Source organism: Metarhizium robertsii (assembly GCF_000187425.2).
Source record: "Metarhizium robertsii ARSEF 23 chromosome Unknown MAA_Scf_3, whole genome shotgun sequence".
In the NCBI taxonomy this organism is placed as follows: Eukaryota; Fungi; Ascomycota; class Sordariomycetes; order Hypocreales; family Clavicipitaceae; genus Metarhizium; species Metarhizium robertsii.
Window position 1 is genome coordinate 3,269,451 of NW_011942171.1, and position 21,619 is coordinate 3,291,069.

Below are 21,619 nucleotides of genomic sequence, written 5' to 3' on the forward strand. Positions count from 1 at the left end.
TTTCTGTTCGGGTTGGGCCTAGGGTAGCTCTGCAACTCTGGAGATAAAAAAAAAAAAAACACAAAAAAAAAAAAAACCATACGGTGTCACAGGAATGAGCCAAAATAGCCAAATTTGGCTCATGTCAAATTCTAGCGTTGACGCCGTGATAGGGCAAACTCGCACAACACTATCGACTCTTCAAATATGCCTCATCGCGTGGTGCTGTTCGCGCCGTGTCGCGTCCAAGAAACAACAGCTGCCCCGAACGCCCGAGAAGTTTTATGCTAACCTACCCGAACGCCAATTCACTCTCCCCCGAGAAAAATAAAACAAAATACAAAGCTTCAATATTTCCATTTCCAGTCATTATGCGTGCCCATGATCCAACACCGAATACGGAATGCACCCTATCGCGTCTATACCTTCCTCCTACGGCCGCCCCCTCGACCCTTTTTCTTTGGCTCAGAGTCCTCGTCGCTGTCACTTTCAGCCTTAGCCTTGGATTTGCTCCCCTCCTTCTCATTTTCGACACGGCCAACAATTTCCCGCAGGAAATCCCATTGGTCGTCAGTTTCGACAACCTGCTTCAGCATGGGTGCTGTAACTCTTTTTGATCCCTTGTCCTTGGCAACCTCGGCGCCTTTGGTGACCAGTTGAATCATGAACAGTTCTAAGGCCTTGCCCACAGCAATAGGAGTCTGCTGTGCAACCTTGCCAACTTCCTCATCGGCCTGCATGATGCGTTTAATTCTTGCTGTGGGGAACTTGGTCCTGACCGGTGATGGCTCAATGGCAGGGGCTGCCGGCTGCGCCGCAGCTCTTCGCGGAGGCATTTCTGAATCAGCCTGCCGGGTTGAGCCTGGTGACTCCGGCGACGACTTTTGGGAGTATTCTTGCTGAAACTGCAGCAGCTGCGGCTGCTCGTGCTGGCGCTGCTGGATTTGTCCGGAATGCACCTGGCCGAGGTATGGCTGTTGTAGACGGTAAGGGTCCTGTTGCAGAGGCTGCGGTGCTAAGTGGTTTGAGGTCTGGCCCGGTGGTGAGTATTGCTGCTGCACGGGCGGAAAGTAGGCTGGGAACTTGGACTTGATGTGCTGTTGCTGAAGAGATGTCGAGGTTTGCGGCATGGGTGGAGTGTAGGAAGAGCCATAGGTGTAGGCGGGAGGCTGCACTTTATATTGACCTGGCCCTTGGCCGTGGCCGAGAGGATGTTGTGAGGCAGGCTGGGTGGGGCCGGAGCCGCTTGAATAAAAAGAAGAAAGGTCGGGCGACTTTGGCGCGTAGTTTGAGGTGGAATCGTCTCCCGACATGGCCGGCTATTTGTATTGGCGGGGGCCCACCAGACCCTTTCCCTTCCTTTACAACTTGGAAGCTTTTAAATGCGCGCTATCTGGTACGGTTACGCCCCGACCTATGAACACCGGCAAGCTTGATCTTATAACGGCAAGCGATAAATTTAGCTGGGAAATTAGTCGAATTTTCGGCAATGGAGTGAATGGCGTAATAGATGTGATTGGGCTCGACGACTGTAGATGTCGAAAGAAGCAATCCCTTACGTCGACACTCCTGATAACGTGTGCGGAGTGCTGTATAATGCCAATTCAACTGCCTTGTACGCGTGCATTTACATACACTCCTCGTATAAATGACCGCCAATGCACCAGTACTCAGCAGCGATGATCGCGACGTCTCCTCTATAGCAGCCGATAGGGATAGGGCTGGCCTAGGGGTTGACTGATCTATGACGGCTTGGCCTTGACACTGGGGACTGCGCGTGTCGACCAATAGCGAGCTCGGAGAATGTATGTTTTGCTGTGTCGAATTATCCAGTGATCTAGCGATGGCGTACAGGCTATATGCTCCGCAATGTCACCGTAATCCGCAATAAAGGTCTGGTGTTCTGATGTGTAAGTACAGGTACGCTGTACTATGGCAGGATGCGTGAATGTCAGGCGCCCAATAAGGGCCACCCCGAATAGGGCCCAGACGATGGAACTTGTGTGTAAAGTGAGGCTGGCGGAAAATGCAGTAGATGACAGAAAATACTAGACCATGCCAAGGTGTACAGCCCCTGTGGCGAAGATATGTCCTTGGATAAAGTACAGTTGTACTCCGCCAAATGTTAGCGGATTCCCAGAAACGGACAAATATTTCTTGCCAAAGGTATAATACACGGCTACGGTAGAAGATGTTTCTGCCAAAAGCCAAAGAGCAGGCGTCGACCCGAGAAGATCCGGATGTTGGATGTTGGACTGAGACTTATAAAGTCGCTGATTAAACAGAACACGAGATCCAGGCGACTCCTTCCCTGCAGATGGTTTAATGTTGGTTGCTACTGTCGATCCTCTCACGGCTCAACAATGACGCACTTAGCGACTTCCGAAGTGGGAAGTAAGGCGGGCCGACGGGAGCAATCGCGATGCAGCGGCGTGTTGCAACTCTTAGCCAGGAGGTTAATTATAATTGAAATTGCGTATGGCCCAGGAGAGATCAAGGACCTGAGAAATGATCAGAAAGGGTAAGGAGGCCAGGGGTCTTTGTGGTGGGAGTGAGGTGCGTGGTTTGTGTGTCTTGTCTGTAGACAAGGCTCGCCCCATCCAAAGTATTGTACTGAAGTAGTACCCAGCCTCGAAGCCAGAGCTAGGAGCTGCGAGCTGGGAACAGCGAGGGGCGTGTGGTATTACTCCGTCCTCTGTGCGCGGTCCGTGGTCCAGATGAAATGCACGATGATGCCTTCACCTTGTGCCAGATCTGTGTGCGGCTGCGGCTGCGGCTCGTCTGCCTGTTTGTCTTGCGATGCCTGGACCAAGAAGCAGAAGTGACGGAAGGCTACTGAAGGCAGCGACCGGTATTGTATGGCCGACACAGATGAGGAGGGCGTGTCTTGATGAGTTGGGTGCACACGCGAACGGCTTGCTTGCGGGCCATGGCTGGATCCTTATAGCACAGATCGGGCCCGGCATTGCTGAGGGAATGCTGACCGTTTATATGCGCATCGCGAGGGGTGTGTGTGTGGCGGACGTCTGGGGAGTTGGGAGTTGGGACCTGTGAGCTTCACAGCCTTGAGGATCTGTGCGACTGTGAGACTTTGCGACGCTGCCGTCATTCGTGCGCCAGATGACCATGGGATGACCGTGGACGGCGTGGAGGGCCGAGGAGGACCGTGGAGGACCCGTTGACGTCTGCCTGGACTGTTCCATCTCTGTTCACAAGACTGGGGGTGGATTTAGCAGAGGGGTCAACAGTGCAGGTGGGTGCTTGCTGCCGAAAGCGGTAAGGCCATCGTGTATCCTCACTTGCGCTTTCCCATGTCGACCCGGCGCTTGCTGATTCCAAGCAGGTGCGACGACAGCGCCATGGCTGACATCTGGACATGGACGGATGTCGCACATTTGGCGCCATTTGTCGTCTTACGGAGTAGTCTGAGTTCAGTCACCAGATTTTCACACTCTGTCCTTGCACATTTTCTTCCAGCAGCTTAGACGGAAAGCCTCAACGGCTGACGCTAAACAACAGGGCCATCAGCCAAGTCAATCGAACAGCGCGTCAACCTGGGCAGCTTTTACTCCGTCCGAAACCCAAGCGACATGTTCAGGTGCCACTGGAGCCAGATCCGCCCCACTGCTAGAGTACTAGCGTACTCCGTAGAGCTGGAAAGCTTTTTGACGAGCTTTGATCTTCACTTGCGCAATGTCTTTTGCTCCTCTTCCTTTGAGCTCCAGGATCCCGCCTCGTTGGGTGCCGTTGTTCTCTTCGGCCGTAAATCAGGCACACGCACCGGAACGTCCTCCAAGCGGTTAACAACTCTTGCGACCTGCGAAACCTGCATGCCACCACTGCAGCCTCCCATCCTGGCTATTGCCTGAGGTAATATGGCTCCTGTCATGGACTGCCCACCATTCATAGTTGGATTGAAGCCTGCTTCTCCGCATTCTGTTTCCTTCCCACTGATGAAGTTAGATAATCATAACGGATGCCATCCCAGCAGAGCCTATGGTCTAATAGTCAGGCACCACTGCGATACCACTGCGAGACATCTGGCTCGACATAGCTTAGTGGTAGATCAGTTCCGTGAGGTAAGAATTGTCCCCCACTGCTTCTCTTCCAAGGTGGCAGTGCATAAGTAATCTATCACTGCCGGCGTTGAATTTATGATGATGCAAATCATGAGCTTTATAAATCCCAGAGACGACGTGGCGGTGACGAAGCCGAGCACATCTTGGATGGCCGCTCTGGTTCCTGAGCTGCAAATATCATGTTCTGTCTATGATTGTACTCTTTTTTTAAACTTGATCTAATCTGATGCTTCTATGTCAGAGATAGTATTTTTCTTTCTTGTGACAATGTCATTCATGAACTTCTGTCTAACGTGCCCGACGATAGATTCGAGTCCCTGTAACCGCCGATCCCATGTTCCAGACAGCATTAGTGATGCCACCGGCCATGCGTGAATACCGCCTTTGAACTCCATGGCGTCTACTTCGATTTTGTTTCTTCGTTGATGACGAACGAATGCCTCTGCGTCGGGTGCAAGCGTCTCTTCCTCCCCATAGACGATGAAGTATCCTCGCTGTGGACTAACTGCTGTCCAGAGGTCTCCGTCTTCACACAGTCCGGGTGATGCTATAGGGTCATGTACCGCTGATCCTCTATACGCCTTCCCGTACTTCCACAACGTGTCTCGTTCTAGGTAGTCGACCTCTGATGGGTAGTGAATGTTTGAAACGAGCGTAATCCAGGGTGAGATCAGGACGGCCAATTTGGGGACAGCGAGTGTCGTCGCGCCGTTCAGTTGAAATTCATTCGTTTTCTTCCCTAGCTCTAAAAGAAGACTGAGTGTCAAAGTCCCGCCGGCTGAGTCTCCAGCGATGCACACCTTGGATGCGTCTTTGACGTCTTCCAAAACGTGCCTGTATCCAAGGACGGCCTGGTTGACCTGAGTCGGGTGCGTTTCCTCGGGTGCGAGTGAGTATTCTAAGGCAAAAATAGCTGGACTCTCAAACCCAGATTTTAGGAGCAAGTGATGCATCGATAGTAAAAACTCCAAGTAAAAGTAACATGAGCCCAGCGCAAAACCGCCACCTAGGTGCTTGGTCAGCATAGAGGCAATTTAGCATACATATTCCGGCAATGGATTTAGTATCCTGGATGTTGTGAGTTCCACATACCATGAATGTAGTAGACCACCACATCGGGTTCCTGCTCCGGATCATGCTTTATCCAAAGACCCGCGGTAGATGTATTGCCCTGTCTACCAATCAACATTTTTTTTTTTACAATCAGTGTACATCAAGCCTCGGAAAGTTTACCTGCTCAATGACCGTCTCCTGCAAGTGGGCAGGAAAGCTAAAATGACCGCTCCTGAACATCCTCCATTTCAAGAACGGATATGCAAACTGTTTCGAAAAGAGGACCCTGGCCGCCCTGACGGGAAGATTCATGAATCCATATCTGACGATTCGAATCACCATATCCTCAAAAACAGTGGACTCGGCAATAAACCACGGCTGTGCATAGCGAGGCTTGACGTATCGAGCGAGAAAATGAAAGGGGAGTTTGAATACTTTTTGTTGGACGTGGTCAGATCGGAGGCACACCAGAGAAACACACAGCTGGGAGGATCTGTGACGGAACTCACAAAGAAACGGCAGAATTCTGATGATAACCGTCAAAGTAACCAAAGGACCGACCGTGAAGAGCATTTGGGGCGCGATTATGATTCCGGCGACCACGCAGTCTAGGAGGGAAACGGGACCGAGGATCATTGTAATTTGTAACGGCGGCCGTAATTCAGGGCCCTGGCCTGCTGTGCTGGGTGTTTATTCGAGACGTGAAGAATTGTCAATTTATCAAAACAATGAGGGAACACCAAGGGACCATGGCTGTTTGATGTTTATTCAAAGCCCTAGGCTGGCAAAAAGAGCATTGAGACCAACAGTCAGTCACATGTTTGTCGGAGGAGAGCTTGAGGACATTGGACCGTCGGCGCAAAGAGGTCGATTAGTGACGCCGTAGCGGGACACCAGCTGTACTTTTGTTGGTGCCGACTATAGCTCCCCGATCCAGACCACCCTGGAAATAACGTGCCCGAGTGAATAAGTTCCTACTAGCTTCCAAGTTTTGGGAGTAATTTCGCCTCGACTTAGTATCAAGCCTTTGGGCGTTGAATGCCGATGAAACAGCACTAGTCGTGGTTTCTTCAATGTTTGGATCAAGACGCATTAATGCCATTGACATTAGGTAATACGGCCTGGGGCACGACGCCGCGCACTTTCACCGCTGACTTCAGCAAGGCTGGCATGCGTGGGCGGCCGTGAATACTCCGTACAAGGGCATCATTTCAATTCACGGACATGTGTGAGCATTGACACGGTCATCTAGCCTTCGCGTACACACACTCCGGCTTTTTTCAGCTGGGCGGGCGGCCACTGTACTATTCCGCCCACAGCGTCTTCAGAACCCAGACAGCGCTGAACGGAGAAAAATGGGCGACAATGTAGCCAACAGCCAGAGGGAGGAAGCGCCGTTTCCTCTCACAGACGTTGACAAGTGGGTGCTTTCGCAGACGGATGAGGAGTTTCAAAAGCACGACTGGGAAGACTTGAAGCAAGTGATCGGTATGGCGAACCACGTCCCTCTTCACCAGGCGAACAAGAAGTATTCCAGGGCTTTGCTGATTCGGCCATAGAGACCAACAATCTCTCCGTGCTTAAACGCGTCCCCTCAGATCTGAAGCGCTACATAAAATGGACGGCTGAGACCAAGGCCCAGTACGGCAGCATGACGCAGTACCTCCTCGCCAACCGACTACCCAAGTCGTGGGGGCAGCCTCCCTTCTCGCCAGAGTCTGATGTCCCGTTCGACAAGGAGTCGGACTACAAGGTCCTCTTGAATGACTGGCCATATGGGCTTGAGTCCAACATTACACACATAGTGGTGTGGACGCGTACGTTTATTGCGACGGATGACGATAAGGGAGATATGACGCCCGAGAGTAGAGCTTTGGTGGAGGCTTTTGTGAAGAGATATTTTATTGACTCGTTGGGTGAGGGGGGTGAGGACAAGGTTCTTTGGTTTAAAAATTGGGTTGCGTTGCAGAGTGTAAGGGCGCTAGAGCATATTCACGTCTTGGTGAGGGATGTGGACGATGATATGTTGGAGCGGTGGTCGGGGGAGAGACCGAGGCGAAATTTCTGACGGGCCTGTTGTATATACTTGCACTCTTGAGTATGACGCCTGTCTACTTGAGTTGAAGAATAGAGCTGGCGATAGAGTCTGGCCGCGTGAGGGCGCTAGAGTCATTGACAAGCCGCGGATGGCATTTTGGGAGGACAGCCTTTCAAGTCGTCTTTTGTCACATTTACATTTACATATTTCCTTTCCCTTAAGCAGCCCTCCGTGCTCTCCGGTTGCCCTGAGGAGCAGCCGTACCACCATTTCCGCCCTGCATCTCCGCCATCTTCTGCTTGCCCATGCCCAACAGCCCCGAGCCCAGATATACACCATAGGCCGGGACTACTGTCCACAATAGCCATCCCCAATTGCCGAACAGCATGACGACAATGGCAGATGCCCATGTCACCCAAACAACGTCAAACATGTACTCGGTCAAGCCAGGGTTAGAGAGGTCCTCCCCAGCAGTCTTGAGAGCTCCCGTGGCGGCGTCATACTTGGGGCGGCCTGATATCTCCAGAACGTACTCGCATATGATGCTAGGTGTGATGAATAGCCCGTAGGCCACGAGGGAGCGAGAACGGAAGAGAAAATGCGACAGTAAAAAGAGCACGTTGACGGTCAGAGAGCCGATGTGAAGGGTGTTGAGGGCTGATGAGTTGGATTTGGCCCGGTCCTTTTTTGCCTTTTGCGCCATTATGCCGGTCCACGTGTGTGCGCGCGAGAAGGTGAGATAGACAGGTACTATCCTTAGAGGAGGGGCTGCGGAAAAGCTGTAATGAAGGCGATTGGGAGTGGGCGTGAGAAATATAGGTGGCGATAGATAAGAGATGTCGTCGGGTTTGTGGGCCGAGGAATTTTGGAGAGGTCGATGATGTCGATTCTGCAATTTTGCATACCAGCCAGAAACCACCTTGCGTGATGGGTGATGGGGCATCGTACCTGCCTAGGCGCCAGGCTGTGGCGGCCCCCAACAGCCTCACTGCGAGCGGCAAGACCTTTGAGGCAAGGAAGGAGGGATCCACAGCTTGTCTCTGTTGCCGGGCAAGCAACGCTGCAGCGCCTCTCATCCAATCAAGCGTCTGCCACCACAGCAACTGCGCGCCTTTTGGGCAACCTGGAGGCGAGGCTGGTTGCTTGGCCGGCTGCTCACCTCATCCAGATGTCATCTGTTGCTCCCACCACTGGACTTTGCCTCCTGCGTTCCGTCGCTCATCAGCGCCGTGGCTATTTTACTAACAGACCTGCGCACCCGGCTCGGCGAGAGCGGGAATAGCTTTGGTTAAGCTTGAGGGCCTGCTGCGACTCACGCGTCTTCAATTTTTTTCCGTCTCGTATTACGAAGCCCTCTCTCCCTTGCGCTGTCATGTATTGTCGCCGGAATCGTCCCTCGCACGCACCGCACGCCTAAAAGTCCTGAACCTAGAAGGCGTTGGCCGGGGACCCACCGTTTTTGAGCTCATCAATACTCGACCCAAGGCCATCGGAATTTTCTCGCCTTGCCTGTCGACTCTTTATTTCCAGGCTTTGACGATCCAGCGTGCCTCTGTCGATATCCCTGAACGAATTTTGGCTTCTCACTGCCCGTTCCTGAGGGTGCAAAGTACGACGACCTTTCGCTGCCGGCGTTTATTTTGGTGGAGCGGTTGTGCATCTTGTTCACAACAACAAAACACCACCGTTATCTCGACGACAACCACGACTGACGACGTAGCCGTTGCGCCTCACGAGCCAGCAGACAGGGTCGAAATTTCGCCATCGGGTAGCTCTCTATTTCGATTACGCCCACAGGGCCCAATTGTTCGCGTCCAAAGTGCCTGGATATCCGCCTCAGGTCGGCGGCTCCCCATGGCACCCTCATCTTGATAATTCTTCCACCGATTGGCAATTGCCTGACGAGCCCCTCTGTTTCGTTCACCCGGGAGCGTGGCCTGACCCGGAATGGCGCCAAACCCGGCGGCCGTTGGGGGCCTCCTGCGACAGGTGATCTATTATCATCTTGACAATGCCTCCTACGACAACGCGCTGTTTTTTGCCGAGCGATTTGCCGCCCAAGATCCCAAAGCAACTGATGCTGCATATCTCTATTCACTTTCTCATCTGCGGCTGGGTGACTACCGGTCTGCGTATGATATATCGAAACCCATGGGATACCGAGGGGTCAACCTGGGGTGTACTTGGGTTTTCGCTCAGGCGTGTCTAGCGCTAGAACGATACAAGGATGGTATCGTGGCCCTTGAGAAGTCCAAGTCCCTATGGCCACAGAAATGCAGCCTTGGGAAACACACAGCTACAACGCGAGCAGCATTTCCGGACACTCCTGCTCTTCTTTGCCTGCTTGGAAAGCTGCACCGCGGTTACGGAGATAAGAAGAAGGCTGTGAGCTGTTTTGAGGACTCGCTTAAGAAAAATCCCTTTATGTGGGATGCGTTTACGGCTCTTTGCGATATGGGCATTAATGTTCGCGTTCCCAATATTTTTAGATCAAATGAGAGCTTGCTTCAGAGCTTCGATTCAGACATCGGTATAGGCGTTATAGATCATCTGAGAGAAGCGTCAGCGTCAGCTGGAATACCGGTGGATGCAGTGTCGTTGAAACGATCAACCGCGAGAAATATGCCTGCGGATTTGGGATCAGATCCTTTCAGTATCGGCTTCTCATCTACGGAAATGAGCAGCCCGGTAGTAGACATGTTTACCGAGGCTCCGGAAAACGACTTCATGTCTAAGATCCAGAGTGCTCGATTACGACTCGCAGCATCTGCGAATATCCAACCCCCATCGATTGTAGAAGGGATGGAAACCCCGACAGGGCTCTCAACTCTGTCCGATGCAACAGCAACTCGGCCCATATATGGTCAGGAACCACCTCAGGCGCCTGCGAGGCGAACTAGGAATGCTCAAGGCATTGATGCTGGATTGGATGCACCGCCACGTATGAGCTACAGACTAGGGACGAAGAGGAACGGTAGACCTGGCCAGGAGCAGCATGCCGTGGAGACTGTGCCCGATGGTCCAGCGACAGCAACCGCAACAGCAACAACGACCAGTACCAGAGCTGGGCATATAGCCGCGACTGAAAGAAAGCGTACCTTGTCAGGTCACCCAGTCCCAAGATCGACAAACACGGACGAGCATATGACTAGACGGAGTGCTAGGCTTAACATGTTTAAGCCGTCTACAAAAGCTAACTCTGGGGCAGCGACAATAGGCACGTCGGCTGGGCGTGAGTTAAAAAAGGCTAGGCCCCCGGTGTCACGCATCATGCGACCAGGTTCCAGTGGTTCCAGCGTCGGCAGAGTTGTGAGTGGAAATAGAAAACCTGTGGATGACCAAGCCGACATAGATCACGGAGAGTCCTCAAGAACAAGGGAACCAGCGCCACCGCCAGCGCCGTCCAAAACAATAGAGCCGGATACTGTCAAGGTCGAAGAAGCGCTTAAGTGGACCCTGGATCTTATGAAAAAGCTGGGCAATGGCTACTACGCTCTTTCAAGGTTTCAATGCCAGGATGCGATTCAGGCCTTCAGCTCCCTTCCATCTGCCCAACAGGGGACCCCATGGGTCCTCTCCCAGCTGGGCCGCTCTCACTACGAGCAAGCAGCTTACGCGGAAGCGGAAAAATTCTTCCGCAGAATGCGAGTACAGGCCCCATCTCGCCTCCAGGACATGGAAGTGTACTCGACCATACTGTGGCACCTGAAACGAGAAACCGATCTCTCCTTCCTGGCGCATGAACTGGTCGACTCGGCATGGCACTCGCCACAGGCTTGGTGTGCATTGGGCAATGCTTGGTCTTTAGCACGAGACCCCGAACAAGCGCTTCGTTGCTTCAAACGAGCTACTCAACTGGACCCCAAGTTTGCATACGCCTTTACACTTCAAGGCCACGAACACGTTACCAACGAAGAGTATGACAAGGCCCTTACGGCGTATCGCCAGGCTATTGCTGCTGACAGAAGGCACTACAACGCATATTATGGTATCGGCAGAGTCCAGGAGCGACTTGGCGCCTATGAGAAAGCCTACGATCATTATTACGCAGCACAAACTATCAACCCTAATAATGCTGTACTAATTTGCTGCATGGGAGGTGTTCTAGAGAAGCAAAAGCAGATGGTACAAGCATTACATGCTTACACTAAGGCGGCAGAGCTGGCGCCAAGAGCAGCACAAACTCGGTACAAGAAGGCCCGAGCTTTGCTTACTGTTGGGCAGATTGAAGCAGCGCAAAAGGAACTCATGATTTTGAAAGACCTGGCTCCTGATGAGGCTACTGTTCACTTCCTGCTTGGAACTTTGTATAGGAGTACGAATGAGAGGCAGTTGGCCGTTCGACACTTTACCATTGCCCTAGCGCTGGATCCGAAGGTGAGCACTTACCCCCTGTCTCTTTTTTTTACATCATTTTTTCCCCGTTGTAGCCGGTTGTTTTCTGACATGACTTTTTTAGGCTGGACCAAAGATTAAAGAAGCAATTGAAAGTTTTGAAGAAGATGTACCGATGGATGATTCAATGATGGCATGATGTCACGAGTAATCGAAATGAGGCTTACCAACGGTTTCTCTGGGCAAGTCACAAACGTAGTCATGGGCAAAAGCAGCGGCGTTCTACTCAGGAGCTTTTATCGATGACAACGGCGACGACAGCATCATCGAATTCTGCCTGTGCAATGGATAGGAAGCCAAAGGAAACGGAGCTGCAAGTTGGAATAGAAAGCTGGCCCAGCTCGTGGCAGCGGGGCATACGGATTGGGATGAACATGTTGCATGGCATGATACGGCATGGCACTGGCGTTGTGAACTTTTGCTTTTTGGCGCTTTCAACTTTTTAGTTAGGCGGGAGTCATAGCAAGTCGGCTTGGATAGGGACTGGCGCTGAGTGGACAGGAGACGGGTTTGGGTTGCCGGTTGTTGTGTGTATCAATAAATGCGGTATGGTATATAGCATCGAATTGTACATTGTTGCCAAGAGCGTGCGCCCAGTCGAGGATTTATCACTGCTTAGCGTAGAAGAAGCCAGTGAGACCATCTTTGCCGGCGCCTGGCGATGAATCACCAATCCTGCTAGTGTCTCACGCATCGCGATGTGTATTACGTGGTATTTACGGTTTCCTGGCCTTAGTACGTCTAATATATTGTGTTTGCCACATACAATGCTTGCATGATACTTGAATGACTATTTAGATTAACTTAAAAAACAACGTAAAAAAGTAGAAGAAGCCAGGATGCCATAAAATCCATGTTGAAAAGCAAGGTCTGATCCCTAGGAGCGAGCTCGCTCAGAACAGGAAAACCAAGCACCTAAAGAGAACAGCCAAAGCTGTCGTTGATCGCCGAACAAGTCTCGACCGCAATGATGAAACGTTTCGAGGAGACCTGGCCTTTGTAGAAAGCGAATTGTCATGCCCAGCGGATAGAGGGAAAGACTACGGTTACCGAGCTAGCCCGCAGGCAGTTGATGGCATGACCCAAGGTCAACATTGAAGGACCGTCGACCGTTGTCATTCCCTGGCAGGGACTACGGGGTGCTCCGTAGGTGCTCCGTAAAACTGATGAATTCACAGGTAGCGCACGGAGTAGGAGCATTGACTTGTGGCTGCGAGCTTACCCTAAGAAATGCTGTGGCGTCGCATGTGGCTTGTCGCTCACCTCCCAAGCTCCCTAGGAGAGAGTGCTCCGGTACCTAGTACGCGTGCAGCCGACGAGTTCGCTGCAAGCTCCAGATCAGTCATCCAATTTCGGGAGCCAGATCACTCAGGTGCAGCCCCACATGCAGCATAGGACGATGCTTGGTGGCCTCCGCAATAACAGAGGTACACGCACGAAGAGGCAAGGAGCGAGGAGTACATGGCTGATTAAATTCACAAATCAGCAGGTACTTGCGGTCAGCCCATGCACCCATGCACCCAAGTCACTGCAACTTGACAGAGCGCAGACACACGCCCACCCCATATCAGGACTAGCGCCAAACACATTTCCCGAATTGGCCCCAGGAAAGGGAAAATAACACGGCGCATTTTCGCTGTTTTCCCACCTGTTCTCCACGTTACTGATCTGTGTTTTGAAAGTCCCTCGGGCGCGCGACTCGGCCAGCGTGACTGATTCCATCCACGTATTTATCTTGCCCTCCCCCTCGCGCGCCCCCCGTTGGTCTCCCCGCTTCTGATTTCCCTCTTACGCACACCCTCTCTCACTTTACACTCTACTTTGCATTTGACTCAACGTCATCAACGCGACAACGCGACACGTCTAGATACATCTCCAAGACCTCACATCTACATCTATCAATATGACTGGACGTAAGTGACTTTTCTATTTTTAATTTATGGAGTTTCATTTGATGCTTCTGAGGCCTGCATCCTTGCCCAACAAGTTCCGCAAGTCTTCGGGCCTGCAAGGACTCGGTTGAATGGCTTCAGACTTTCATCATAAGAGACACCTATCTGCATGACCGGGGTTCAAAAGCATCATGAATCATGGCCCAAATTACTTGCACCCGTGCTAACTGGCATCTCCAACAGGCGGCAAGGGCGGCAAGGGCCTCGGCAAGGGCGGTGCCAAGCGTCACCGAAAGATTCTTCGTGACAACATCCAGGGTATCACTAAGCCCGCTATCCGACGTCTCGCTCGTCGTGGTGGTGTCAAGCGTATTTCCGCCATGATCTACGAAGAAACCCGTACTGTTCTCAAGACTTTCCTCGAGGGTGTCATCCGCGACGCCGTCACCTATACTGAGCACGCCAAGCGCAAGACCGTCACTTCTCTTGACGTTGTCTATGCTCTGAAGCGACAGGGCCGAACCCTGTACGGTTTCGGTGGTTAAATATCGCTTTATGCCTCCGTTTCTGGCTTTACATTCACGTTATATTGGCCTGGCTTCTGTACATCATACACTACATGGGCGTGGCAGGCAGAATTGGAATTGGGCAGGACTGGGAAACCGAGTGGAGAATGGTTTCGGTGCGTTGCAACATGGGAACTATGTACTTTGCTTTTTGGCGTTGGGGGGAGACGAACTGGGTTTACGAGAAATCATGCAGGCGTCCCGACAGGCAGATGGACGACCTTTTAAGATGAATACCACATGGAAATTTCCAATAATCTTCTGTGCCATGTTCAAAATGTTCAGCGAAAATTTGCTCTTGAGCCGTGTGTTGCTGCCTAAAATTTACGCCAATAATGAAGTCTTGATTGATTTACCGTGGGTATCATGGTCTCATAGCCCGTGCAAACAAGCACCCTACGTGTACTAAAACTACAGATACTTCCGCCCTGCTGCCGCAACTCTCGCCCTAAACACGGGACTCGTGACCTCTGTATTTGCCCTGTAAAACGGATTCATGACAGCCTTTACCCAGTTGTCATAGACCTCGGTGAAGAACATCTTGATAGCCTCTTCCGTCGCTGGACTCGTCGGGTTGGCGCCAATAGCAGTTGATGATCGCGACGAGCTCGTGGACGTGGGCATGGTGGGTTGATGGAGCAAGAGGAATTTGACGTTGGCGCCGGTGACGAAACACGATATGTAGTTGTTGAAGAATCTGTCAATACATTTCAGGTACCTGTTTCCATCCATCAGCGGCTGCAAGACGAAAGAAAGGCGACAGCCCGTATTTGCGCATGTTGCGTTTCTCTCCCTTGTGGACTCGAGGGGGGACCGTACATTTGTCCTTGTGCCCATTGCACCTCCTCGGCTATATCTAGACTCGAATGCAGAATGAACTGGTTCAAGTGGCGGAGCTGATCCGAGAATCGGGACTGTCCATCGCCGCCCTGCTTGGACGTGCCGAATTCGTACTCAAAGAGGGGGTTGTCCTGGGCGCCGACAATGGCGAAGTAGTAGCTCATGACGGACGGGGGTCATTCGCGAAGCCGGCGCGAAGAAAACGGCGGATTGGGGGAGTTCTCCGTCGCGTCAACTACCATCGACGGCAAAGGAGTCAATTGAAGCTGGTGTCTGGTGGTGTTTTGCCCTTGCTGCTGCAGGCGGGGCGGGTGTGTGCCAGTGTCCAGCGGGAGCCGCAATTATTCCGCTCCACAGTCGCAGCCAGCGGGCAGCTTCATACGGCTCGGCTGAAAAGTTTCCGCCGCCATCTTCATCAGGCGTCGATTGAGTCCTGCGCAAACACCTCCCCACGAACTCGAAAAAAAATAATATCGCTAGATACCGCTGAGAAAATACGAATTGAGGAGACAGACCCGCCATGTTCGGCCCGTTCAGAATAACAAACCCGCTGTCGGGCGGTCTGCTGTGGAAAATCCCCTGGCGCCTGTCGAGGTTCCAGAAGCGCAGACACAGGTTACGGCTCCGTGCGGTGGATAGCGTCGTGGCCACGCTGGATTCGGCTCTTGCAAAGAAGGGACAGACGCTCGAGGCGTTGGAGCGGTGGAAGGCCGAGATGCCGACTGAGGCGGAGATGCTGCCCAAGGATAAATATACCTTGTTTGACCGCAAGGCGAAGCGGTACAGGAAGGGGATTCACAGTATGTTTCTCTGCTCTAGAGGTAGGAGAGGATCTGGCTAACGTTTTCCCTTGTAGAATTGCCCAAGTGGACGAGGGTGTCGCAGAGAGTCAACCCCCCCGGTTATTAAGAAGTTCTACTCTCGATCGATGATAGATGTGAGGGGGGGACACGAACGCTGGGAAGGGTGGGAAATCAAGGGCTGGGGATTGAATTGCCTTGTATCAACACTGTGGAATCCGATTGGGTCGGGTCGGAAGATGGTCAGATCATGAGCAGATGCTGGCTGATGTATAGAACTGTGGAAAGAACTACATTGCAGAGACAATGTACTTGTATCATTAGAACGGCGCCTTTGTCTATAATTTTCGGTCATATCACTACAAAGTTCAACATCCAAGTTACGCTGCTTCGCGGTGCCAACGTCGACCAGCCCGTGGTGTGGTCCGCTTCAAATCATGATCGTGTTGAATTTTACATAAGCCCTTCTACCGGGTATCAATATATGCCACTGAATACCAGTTCTCCCCCTGCCAAGCATTACCTATACCGATCCTCTTCCTCATAGTCCCTCTGCAAAGCTCGGCCAATACCACCTCGCCCCTCGTCAAAGTCCTCTCGATACTCATCTCTCACCTGTCCACCACTCTTGCCCCTTCCATACTGCCTGCCCTCTTCAAACCCAGGATCCAAATCTGTTCGGATGATGCGTTCGTCGAGTTTCGTACCGCCAATGTACTTCATGCAGTCCAGGGCATCCTGGTGTGTGTAGTATTCGACAAAGCAGAATCCGCAGGGTGTCTTTTGAAAGCGGTCTAGCCCCATGACGAGACGTTTGATCTCGCCGCATTTGGAAAAGAGCTCGTAGACCTGCTCTTCAGTCGTGTAAAATGAGAGGTTGCCGACGTAGAGAGTAGTTGCGTTGGCCAGAGGGTCGACAGGCGGTTCGGCGGGGGCATCTCCGTTAGCGGTGTCGTCATCCCGGTCGCGTCTGCGCTTGTTCTGGCTAAGTGGTTAGCTGGTGAGAGGTGGGAGGCGAGAAGGCGACGAACTCTGCTGTTGTAGTATGCGCTGGGGCGGTCGAGGCGGTCGACTGTGCTTCTGGTATCGTGACGCATTTTGAGGTTCGCACGGATGGAGAACCCTTGTGTGAGGTATAGAGATGATGAGGGTGTCTGAAGGTGCAATCGGGCTGTCCGGTGACTACGTTGCGCGAGGTGCCAGAACTATCATGGTAATTTACATTCGAGGTTGGGCGAAAGGCTGAGGTTGGTCGAGTCCTTGGTCGAGGGTCCTGGACCCACATCTCTTGCTATAATGGGAAAGACAGGCAATGTGTTGCAAGACCATCACCAGTGGTGGCAATGGGATGGCGGGAGATGATTTAATAAATAGCTTCCTGCTAGTCGCAATCTAATTTATTTCACTTAAAGGTTTTTGAAATATGTCCTTCTCCATGTTGAACTGAAGAATGGAGAAGGCAGCCTCGACCTTGACCCCCTTGAGGCTCTGTGAAAGCTGGCTATCGTTCAGTTCAATGCTGGCATGGGCCCGGGTTGCGGCATCAGCTTTCACGCTACAAAGGTCTCTAGTGGTCAACGGAATTTAAGAATTTGAAGAAAAATATCTTTAATATTTATTTATTTATCCAGCAAATATGCATGTTATATATGAGTTTGTTGCTGCCTGTTCGGCTGCCGCATGGCCCGCCGTCGCCAGGTTTTGGCCTTGAATTCAAAGTGGAGACCTGCGACAGACCCGCCAGCAAACGCGCGCTAACCATTTCGCGCTTTTCTCGGCCACTTATCAAGTTACTAGTACTTCCCTTGTTCAGCGTCAACTTTTTTTGTGTCCTCAATCGGAGCTCTCCCTTTACCAAGATTTGACTTTTTGCTTGCCCAAAACCCGAGCTTAACCGCAGCGGCGCCTGCTGAAGAGGCAACCGAAGCTGCAGCTCCGCCTTGATTCATCGTTCCCGCTGAGTCTCGAAGCCCCTGTGCTGCTTTGTTTTACAGAGGGCCGCCTTCACGACCTACGATGCCCAAGGTCAAGTCGTACTCGTCGGCATGGCTGTCCAACAACAATGCGCCGGGCCGCCAGCTATTTGAGCCTTCCGCTGAGGCGATCCGATCGCGGGCTCTGTCGCCACCCTCCAAGACCAGGTCGACCCTCGGTCCTAGGAGAACGATTGCTCGTCGGGGGACTGAGGTCTTTGTTGCTGTAGGCAAGGAAATTCGATGGGCTGATTTGGCCTACCTTAAGGATGAATGGTCAACTAGACAGCCAAGAGGGAGAACGGGAACTCGCTCTGCCGGAGCTCGCATCAAAAGAGAAGATTCCATACAGTCAATTGACGACGGAGAGATGGATGCTGCGCCTGGGTTGAGGGTATGTCGTCACCGCTTGGCCCCTACGACACCGAATCTTTTAACAGACTCCGTGTTGCTAAAGTTGCTAATCCGTCAAAAGATCATTAAAACTCCAGTAGCTGATGAAATCCGACAATTAATCATATCGCCAAACTCAAATTACTTGGCCATTCTAACGACACATACAGTTCATATTTGCGCCATACCCGACTCGTCGCATTTGACGAGCGAGGATACCTCTCCTTTACGACCCAAGATTTACACCCTCGGCCCGACCACACATGTCACTTCACGAGCTCCCATCATGTCAGTTCTGTGGCATCCTTTAGGAGTTAATGGCTCTTGTGTTGTCACCGTCACGGCGGATGCGATTGTTCGAATTTGGGAGTTATCAACTCAGGACCGCTGGTCGTTTGACTCGCCGACGACTTCGGTAGATCTCAAGAAGCTTGTGGATGGTACTACTCTGGATCAGGACTTTTCCGCGTCAAGTTCGACAACAAACAAGGCCTTCTCGCCAGATTCATTTGAGATGGAGGTATCCGCGGCAAGCTTTGCAACCAAGGGTTCAGGAGGCTGGAATCCCATGACTCTTTGGGTAGCCATGCGAGAAGGGGATGTCTATGCTCTTTGTCCATTGCTCCCCCAGAGATGGGCTCCCCCGCCGACATTGATTCCATCTCTGTCTGTTTCTATTGTCACAACCGTCGCCAGTATTGAAGACGATCCTGCAGTTGACGAGAACGAGAAACTGCTCGCTCAGCAACAGCTGCAGTGGATGGGTGAACTGGATGCGCAGGAACCTCAGGTCCTTGAAAGTCTGCCGGGAGAGCCTATTGTCGAGGTCTTTACAAGACCAACTCAGCCAGGCGTTGTTCCTCGACTACAAGGACCCTTCTGGCTTGAATCTGACCCCGAGACTGGCGATGACTTGGATACTACCATTACTGACATTTTGGTGATTGGGAAAAAGACTGACACTGATGAGCTCATGTTGGGAGAAGATGAAGACCTCGACCTGGATGATGGCGACCAGGAGGGCCTCTCGCTACCCGTTGTTTGTCTACTCTCTGCAAGTGGTCAGGTTAGGGTGTACTTGGATCTCGAAGGTATCCAGGCACAGTGGCTCCCGCCCAGGAACAAAGCAAAACTTGGGCGTTTACCGACACCGAGCAGCCCTCCCTCACTCCTTGCTTTCCAAGCCATTGATACGATGAGCCCTATTGAGATAAGCGAGGACTCATGGCCGGTATTCAGCAACGACGCCATGTCTAGGTACAGTTTCTTTGTTACGCATCACGCAGGCATTACATTTGTGTCGCTTACATCGTGGGTTTTCCGCCTCGAGGGCGAGCTTTTGGCGGACCACAAGGCTGGTACCGACTTCAGAATCGGGCTATTGGTCAACTCGCAATCCACTAGGGATAGGATCTACGCGCAACCAAGTGCCGACGTGGCCGTGCCTCTTGCAGCATGCGTTGCGATCAGAGATCCTGATCTGGGCTACTTTCTTCTTTCGGCGACGCCCTACGAGCCTGTGGCCCTGACATTTGAAACCCAAGACGTTGATCTCGCGCCAATCAAGCAAGAGAGCCCTGTGCGGGAGCGGGAGGTTAGCATGGCGCCGCTGGACTTTTACGAACCACGACCAGTCTACAACCCGCCCCATGTATTCGACGAGGGATCCGCTCTACCGACGTTGTTGGAGCGGCTACGAACATCGCGTCACAAGACAATCGTCAACCAGGAAGTGAGGCTCAGCCCGCTCACGCTGCAGATCTTCACGGATGCGCACAAAGTGCTAAGCGATGAGACGTACAAACTCGGGGTAGCGGCGGCAGAAGTTTTTAGGCGATGCGAGTTGCTCCAATCAGAACTACACCAGCAAGTGAGAAAGGCAAACGAAGTCAAGGGCAAGATTGATAGCATCAACGGGGCAGATGGAGATGGAGAGGGCGAGGCTGAGAACGCCATGTACGATCGGCGGATAGCCGAGGCGAGAGATCGGCAGGAGCAGCTCACCAAGCGTGTAGATAATCTGCGGAAGATTGTCGGGAAGGCTACGACGCGGGACCTAAGCACCAAGGAGCGCGCGTTTGTGGACGAGGTGAGGAGTCTAGAGGCCAGTGTTTTGGGACCAAGCAGTGGACAAGGAGACAGCGCTGCTCAGCAGTCGAAGCAGCTGTGGAAACGTTTGGAGGAGGTGAGGACGCTGCAAACAGAGCTCGTTGCGGAGGTGGAAAGTCTAAAGAAGTCGGGAGAAGTCGAAGTTGCGGCGACGGGGGACGTCAGAATTCCTCAAGACATTCGGCGGTCAAAACTGCAGCAGGTTCAGGGCTTACTAGCAAGAGAGTCGGCGTTGGTTGAGGCGGTGACTATGCGTCTACAACGACTCCAGACGACCATGTAGGATTAGATTTTTGATGTTTTTTTTTTTTTTTTGTAGTATATGACAGAAACATGTTGGACACGTCTAAACTGTCATGCATGACCCAGGAGCCCTTGTGGTGTGCATGAAGACGACGGCATGAAGCACATGGATGGTCATGAAGAAATCGGTGAAACTTGACACTGGCAACGACGCAGCGACAGCTACACGTGCATACGTCGCGGTTTGAAGCTGGATCCAAGACGGCGCAGCTTGCAGTTCTACATACATCCGAGTCATCCATTTGGCCCCCCTCGGGGGTCAGAAGGTCAGGCAAAAGAAAGGTCCGGGCTGCATCAAGAAAGGTTTCCCCATTGATGACCTATGCAAGGCCACGATTCGCCACCAAAGCACGGCCACCCTTTATGCAAAGGAACACATCCAACCGTCTTCCCTCACGACCAGCAGACGATCTGCCCATGAAAAACTACCCTTTGCCTGGCCGATGATGCGTCGGCATATTTTACAAATTAATAATGGTACGGAGTAGAGGCCACATGGCCCCCGTCTCGACTCTGATGAACAAGGGGAAAAGGAAACACATAAATAAAGATGAGGCTGTCAAGGTTATGCACACAAGCGCTGGTGAGCCAATCGGTTGTCTACAGCCCTGTTTTACAAACCCTCGCCTTTGCCCCCTTTTTTTTTTCCAAAATGCCAGCACAGCTATTGATTGGGGTAAACAAGGAGCGGCCTGCCCACGTTTTGATGCTCTTGTTTGCCATCGATCCAAGACATTTGCTCAGCGGAACTTTGATCTGCGGTACTCCGTACACCGTGAGAGAAGGGGGGGACGGTGTGGCTAGTTTTCATGTTATTTGTGTACATATTTGATTCTACTTGCCTGAGCTGGCGGGCGGTGTTCTCTGGGCGGCGATCCTTGCACGGGCGGGCCAGCAAGCCATGTGTACATATGTAGTCCAGGATTCTGCATGCGAGGCCAACGGGAAGTTTTTCGACGTTGCAGGACGAATTTTCGTACCCCGTCTTGACGTGGAAAAGACGCTGCGTTGTCTTGTTGGCCCCGGGCCCCGGGCTGCGCTGGGTTGAAGGGCATTGCCGCCTGATTCACTTGTATTGTATGGAGTACGGAGTATGTGTCAAGGCTGCAGTTACCAGGTGTCTCGCCTTGTGAAGGACGGGTTATAGATGTCAACTGGTGTTGATCGTGAGACAGATGTCGGGGCGGGACTCGGCGGAT

General features: G+C 52.2%; 10 protein-coding genes across 10 annotated transcripts; 5 read left to right on the forward strand and 5 right to left on the reverse strand.

The window, feature by feature from the left end:
* Positions 1-398: 398 nt before the first annotated feature.
* MAA_03447 (Histone-fold domain containing protein) lies at positions 399-1,292 on the reverse strand (the record flags this gene model as incomplete). The annotated part of the gene is made up of 1 exon (XM_007821445.1): positions 399-1,292. The coding sequence occupies one exon, from the start codon at positions 1,290-1,292 to the stop codon at positions 399-401; it is 894 nt and encodes a 297-aa protein (XP_007819636.1).
* Positions 1,293-4,276: 2,984 nt separating this feature from the next.
* On the reverse strand, positions 4,277-5,247 carry MAA_03446 (Lipase, GDXG, active site protein; the record flags this gene model as incomplete). The annotated part of the gene is made up of 2 exons (XM_007821444.1): positions 4,277-4,956; positions 5,151-5,247. 2 exons carry the CDS (start codon positions 5,245-5,247, stop codon positions 4,277-4,279), a joined length of 777 nt encoding a protein of 258 aa, XP_007819635.1.
* Positions 5,248-6,466: 1,219 nt separating this feature from the next.
* MAA_03445 (uncharacterized protein) lies at positions 6,467-7,179 on the forward strand (the record flags this gene model as incomplete). Its single annotated transcript, XM_007821443.1, has 2 exons — positions 6,467-6,599; positions 6,671-7,179. The coding sequence occupies 2 exons, from the start codon at positions 6,467-6,469 to the stop codon at positions 7,177-7,179; spliced, it is 642 nt and encodes a 213-aa protein (XP_007819634.1).
* A 187-nt stretch (positions 7,180-7,366) lies between these two features.
* On the reverse strand, positions 7,367-7,852 carry MAA_03444 (uncharacterized protein; the record flags this gene model as incomplete). The annotated part of the gene is made up of 1 exon (XM_007821442.1): positions 7,367-7,852. One exon carries the CDS (start codon positions 7,850-7,852, stop codon positions 7,367-7,369), a length of 486 nt encoding a protein of 161 aa, XP_007819633.1.
* Positions 7,853-9,096: 1,244 nt separating this feature from the next.
* MAA_03443 (Tetratricopeptide repeat protein) lies at positions 9,097-11,836 on the forward strand (the record flags this gene model as incomplete). Its single annotated transcript, XM_007821441.1, has 2 exons — positions 9,097-11,526; positions 11,744-11,836. The coding sequence occupies 2 exons, from the start codon at positions 9,097-9,099 to the stop codon at positions 11,834-11,836; spliced, it is 2,523 nt and encodes an 840-aa protein (XP_007819632.1).
* Positions 11,837-13,447: 1,611 nt separating this feature from the next.
* On the forward strand, positions 13,448-13,981 carry MAA_03442 (Histone H4; the record flags this gene model as incomplete). The annotated part of the gene is made up of 2 exons (XM_007821440.1): positions 13,448-13,457; positions 13,680-13,981. 2 exons carry the CDS (start codon positions 13,448-13,450, stop codon positions 13,979-13,981), a joined length of 312 nt encoding a protein of 103 aa, XP_007819631.1.
* A 432-nt stretch (positions 13,982-14,413) lies between these two features.
* Positions 14,414-15,006, reverse strand: MAA_03441 (Sedlin; the record flags this gene model as incomplete). Its single annotated transcript, XM_007821439.1, has 2 exons — positions 14,414-14,699; positions 14,822-15,006. 2 exons carry the CDS (start codon positions 15,004-15,006, stop codon positions 14,414-14,416), a joined length of 471 nt encoding a protein of 156 aa, XP_007819630.1.
* A 356-nt stretch (positions 15,007-15,362) lies between these two features.
* On the forward strand, positions 15,363-15,751 carry MAA_03440 (Ribosomal protein L31, mitochondrial; the record flags this gene model as incomplete). The annotated part of the gene is made up of 2 exons (XM_007821438.1): positions 15,363-15,642; positions 15,699-15,751. The coding sequence occupies 2 exons, from the start codon at positions 15,363-15,365 to the stop codon at positions 15,749-15,751; spliced, it is 333 nt and encodes a 110-aa protein (XP_007819629.1).
* Positions 15,752-16,161: 410 nt separating this feature from the next.
* MAA_03439 (RNA recognition motif domain protein) lies at positions 16,162-16,739 on the reverse strand (the record flags this gene model as incomplete). Its single annotated transcript, XM_007821437.1, has 2 exons — positions 16,162-16,623; positions 16,674-16,739. 2 exons carry the CDS (start codon positions 16,737-16,739, stop codon positions 16,162-16,164), a joined length of 528 nt encoding a protein of 175 aa, XP_007819628.1.
* Positions 16,740-17,658: 919 nt separating this feature from the next.
* Positions 17,659-20,400, forward strand: MAA_03438 (WD40 repeat-like-containing domain protein; the record flags this gene model as incomplete). The annotated part of the gene is made up of 2 exons (XM_007821436.2): positions 17,659-18,009; positions 18,091-20,400. The coding sequence occupies 2 exons, from the start codon at positions 17,659-17,661 to the stop codon at positions 20,398-20,400; spliced, it is 2,661 nt and encodes an 886-aa protein (XP_007819627.2).
* Positions 20,401-21,619: the final 1,219 nt, after the last annotated feature.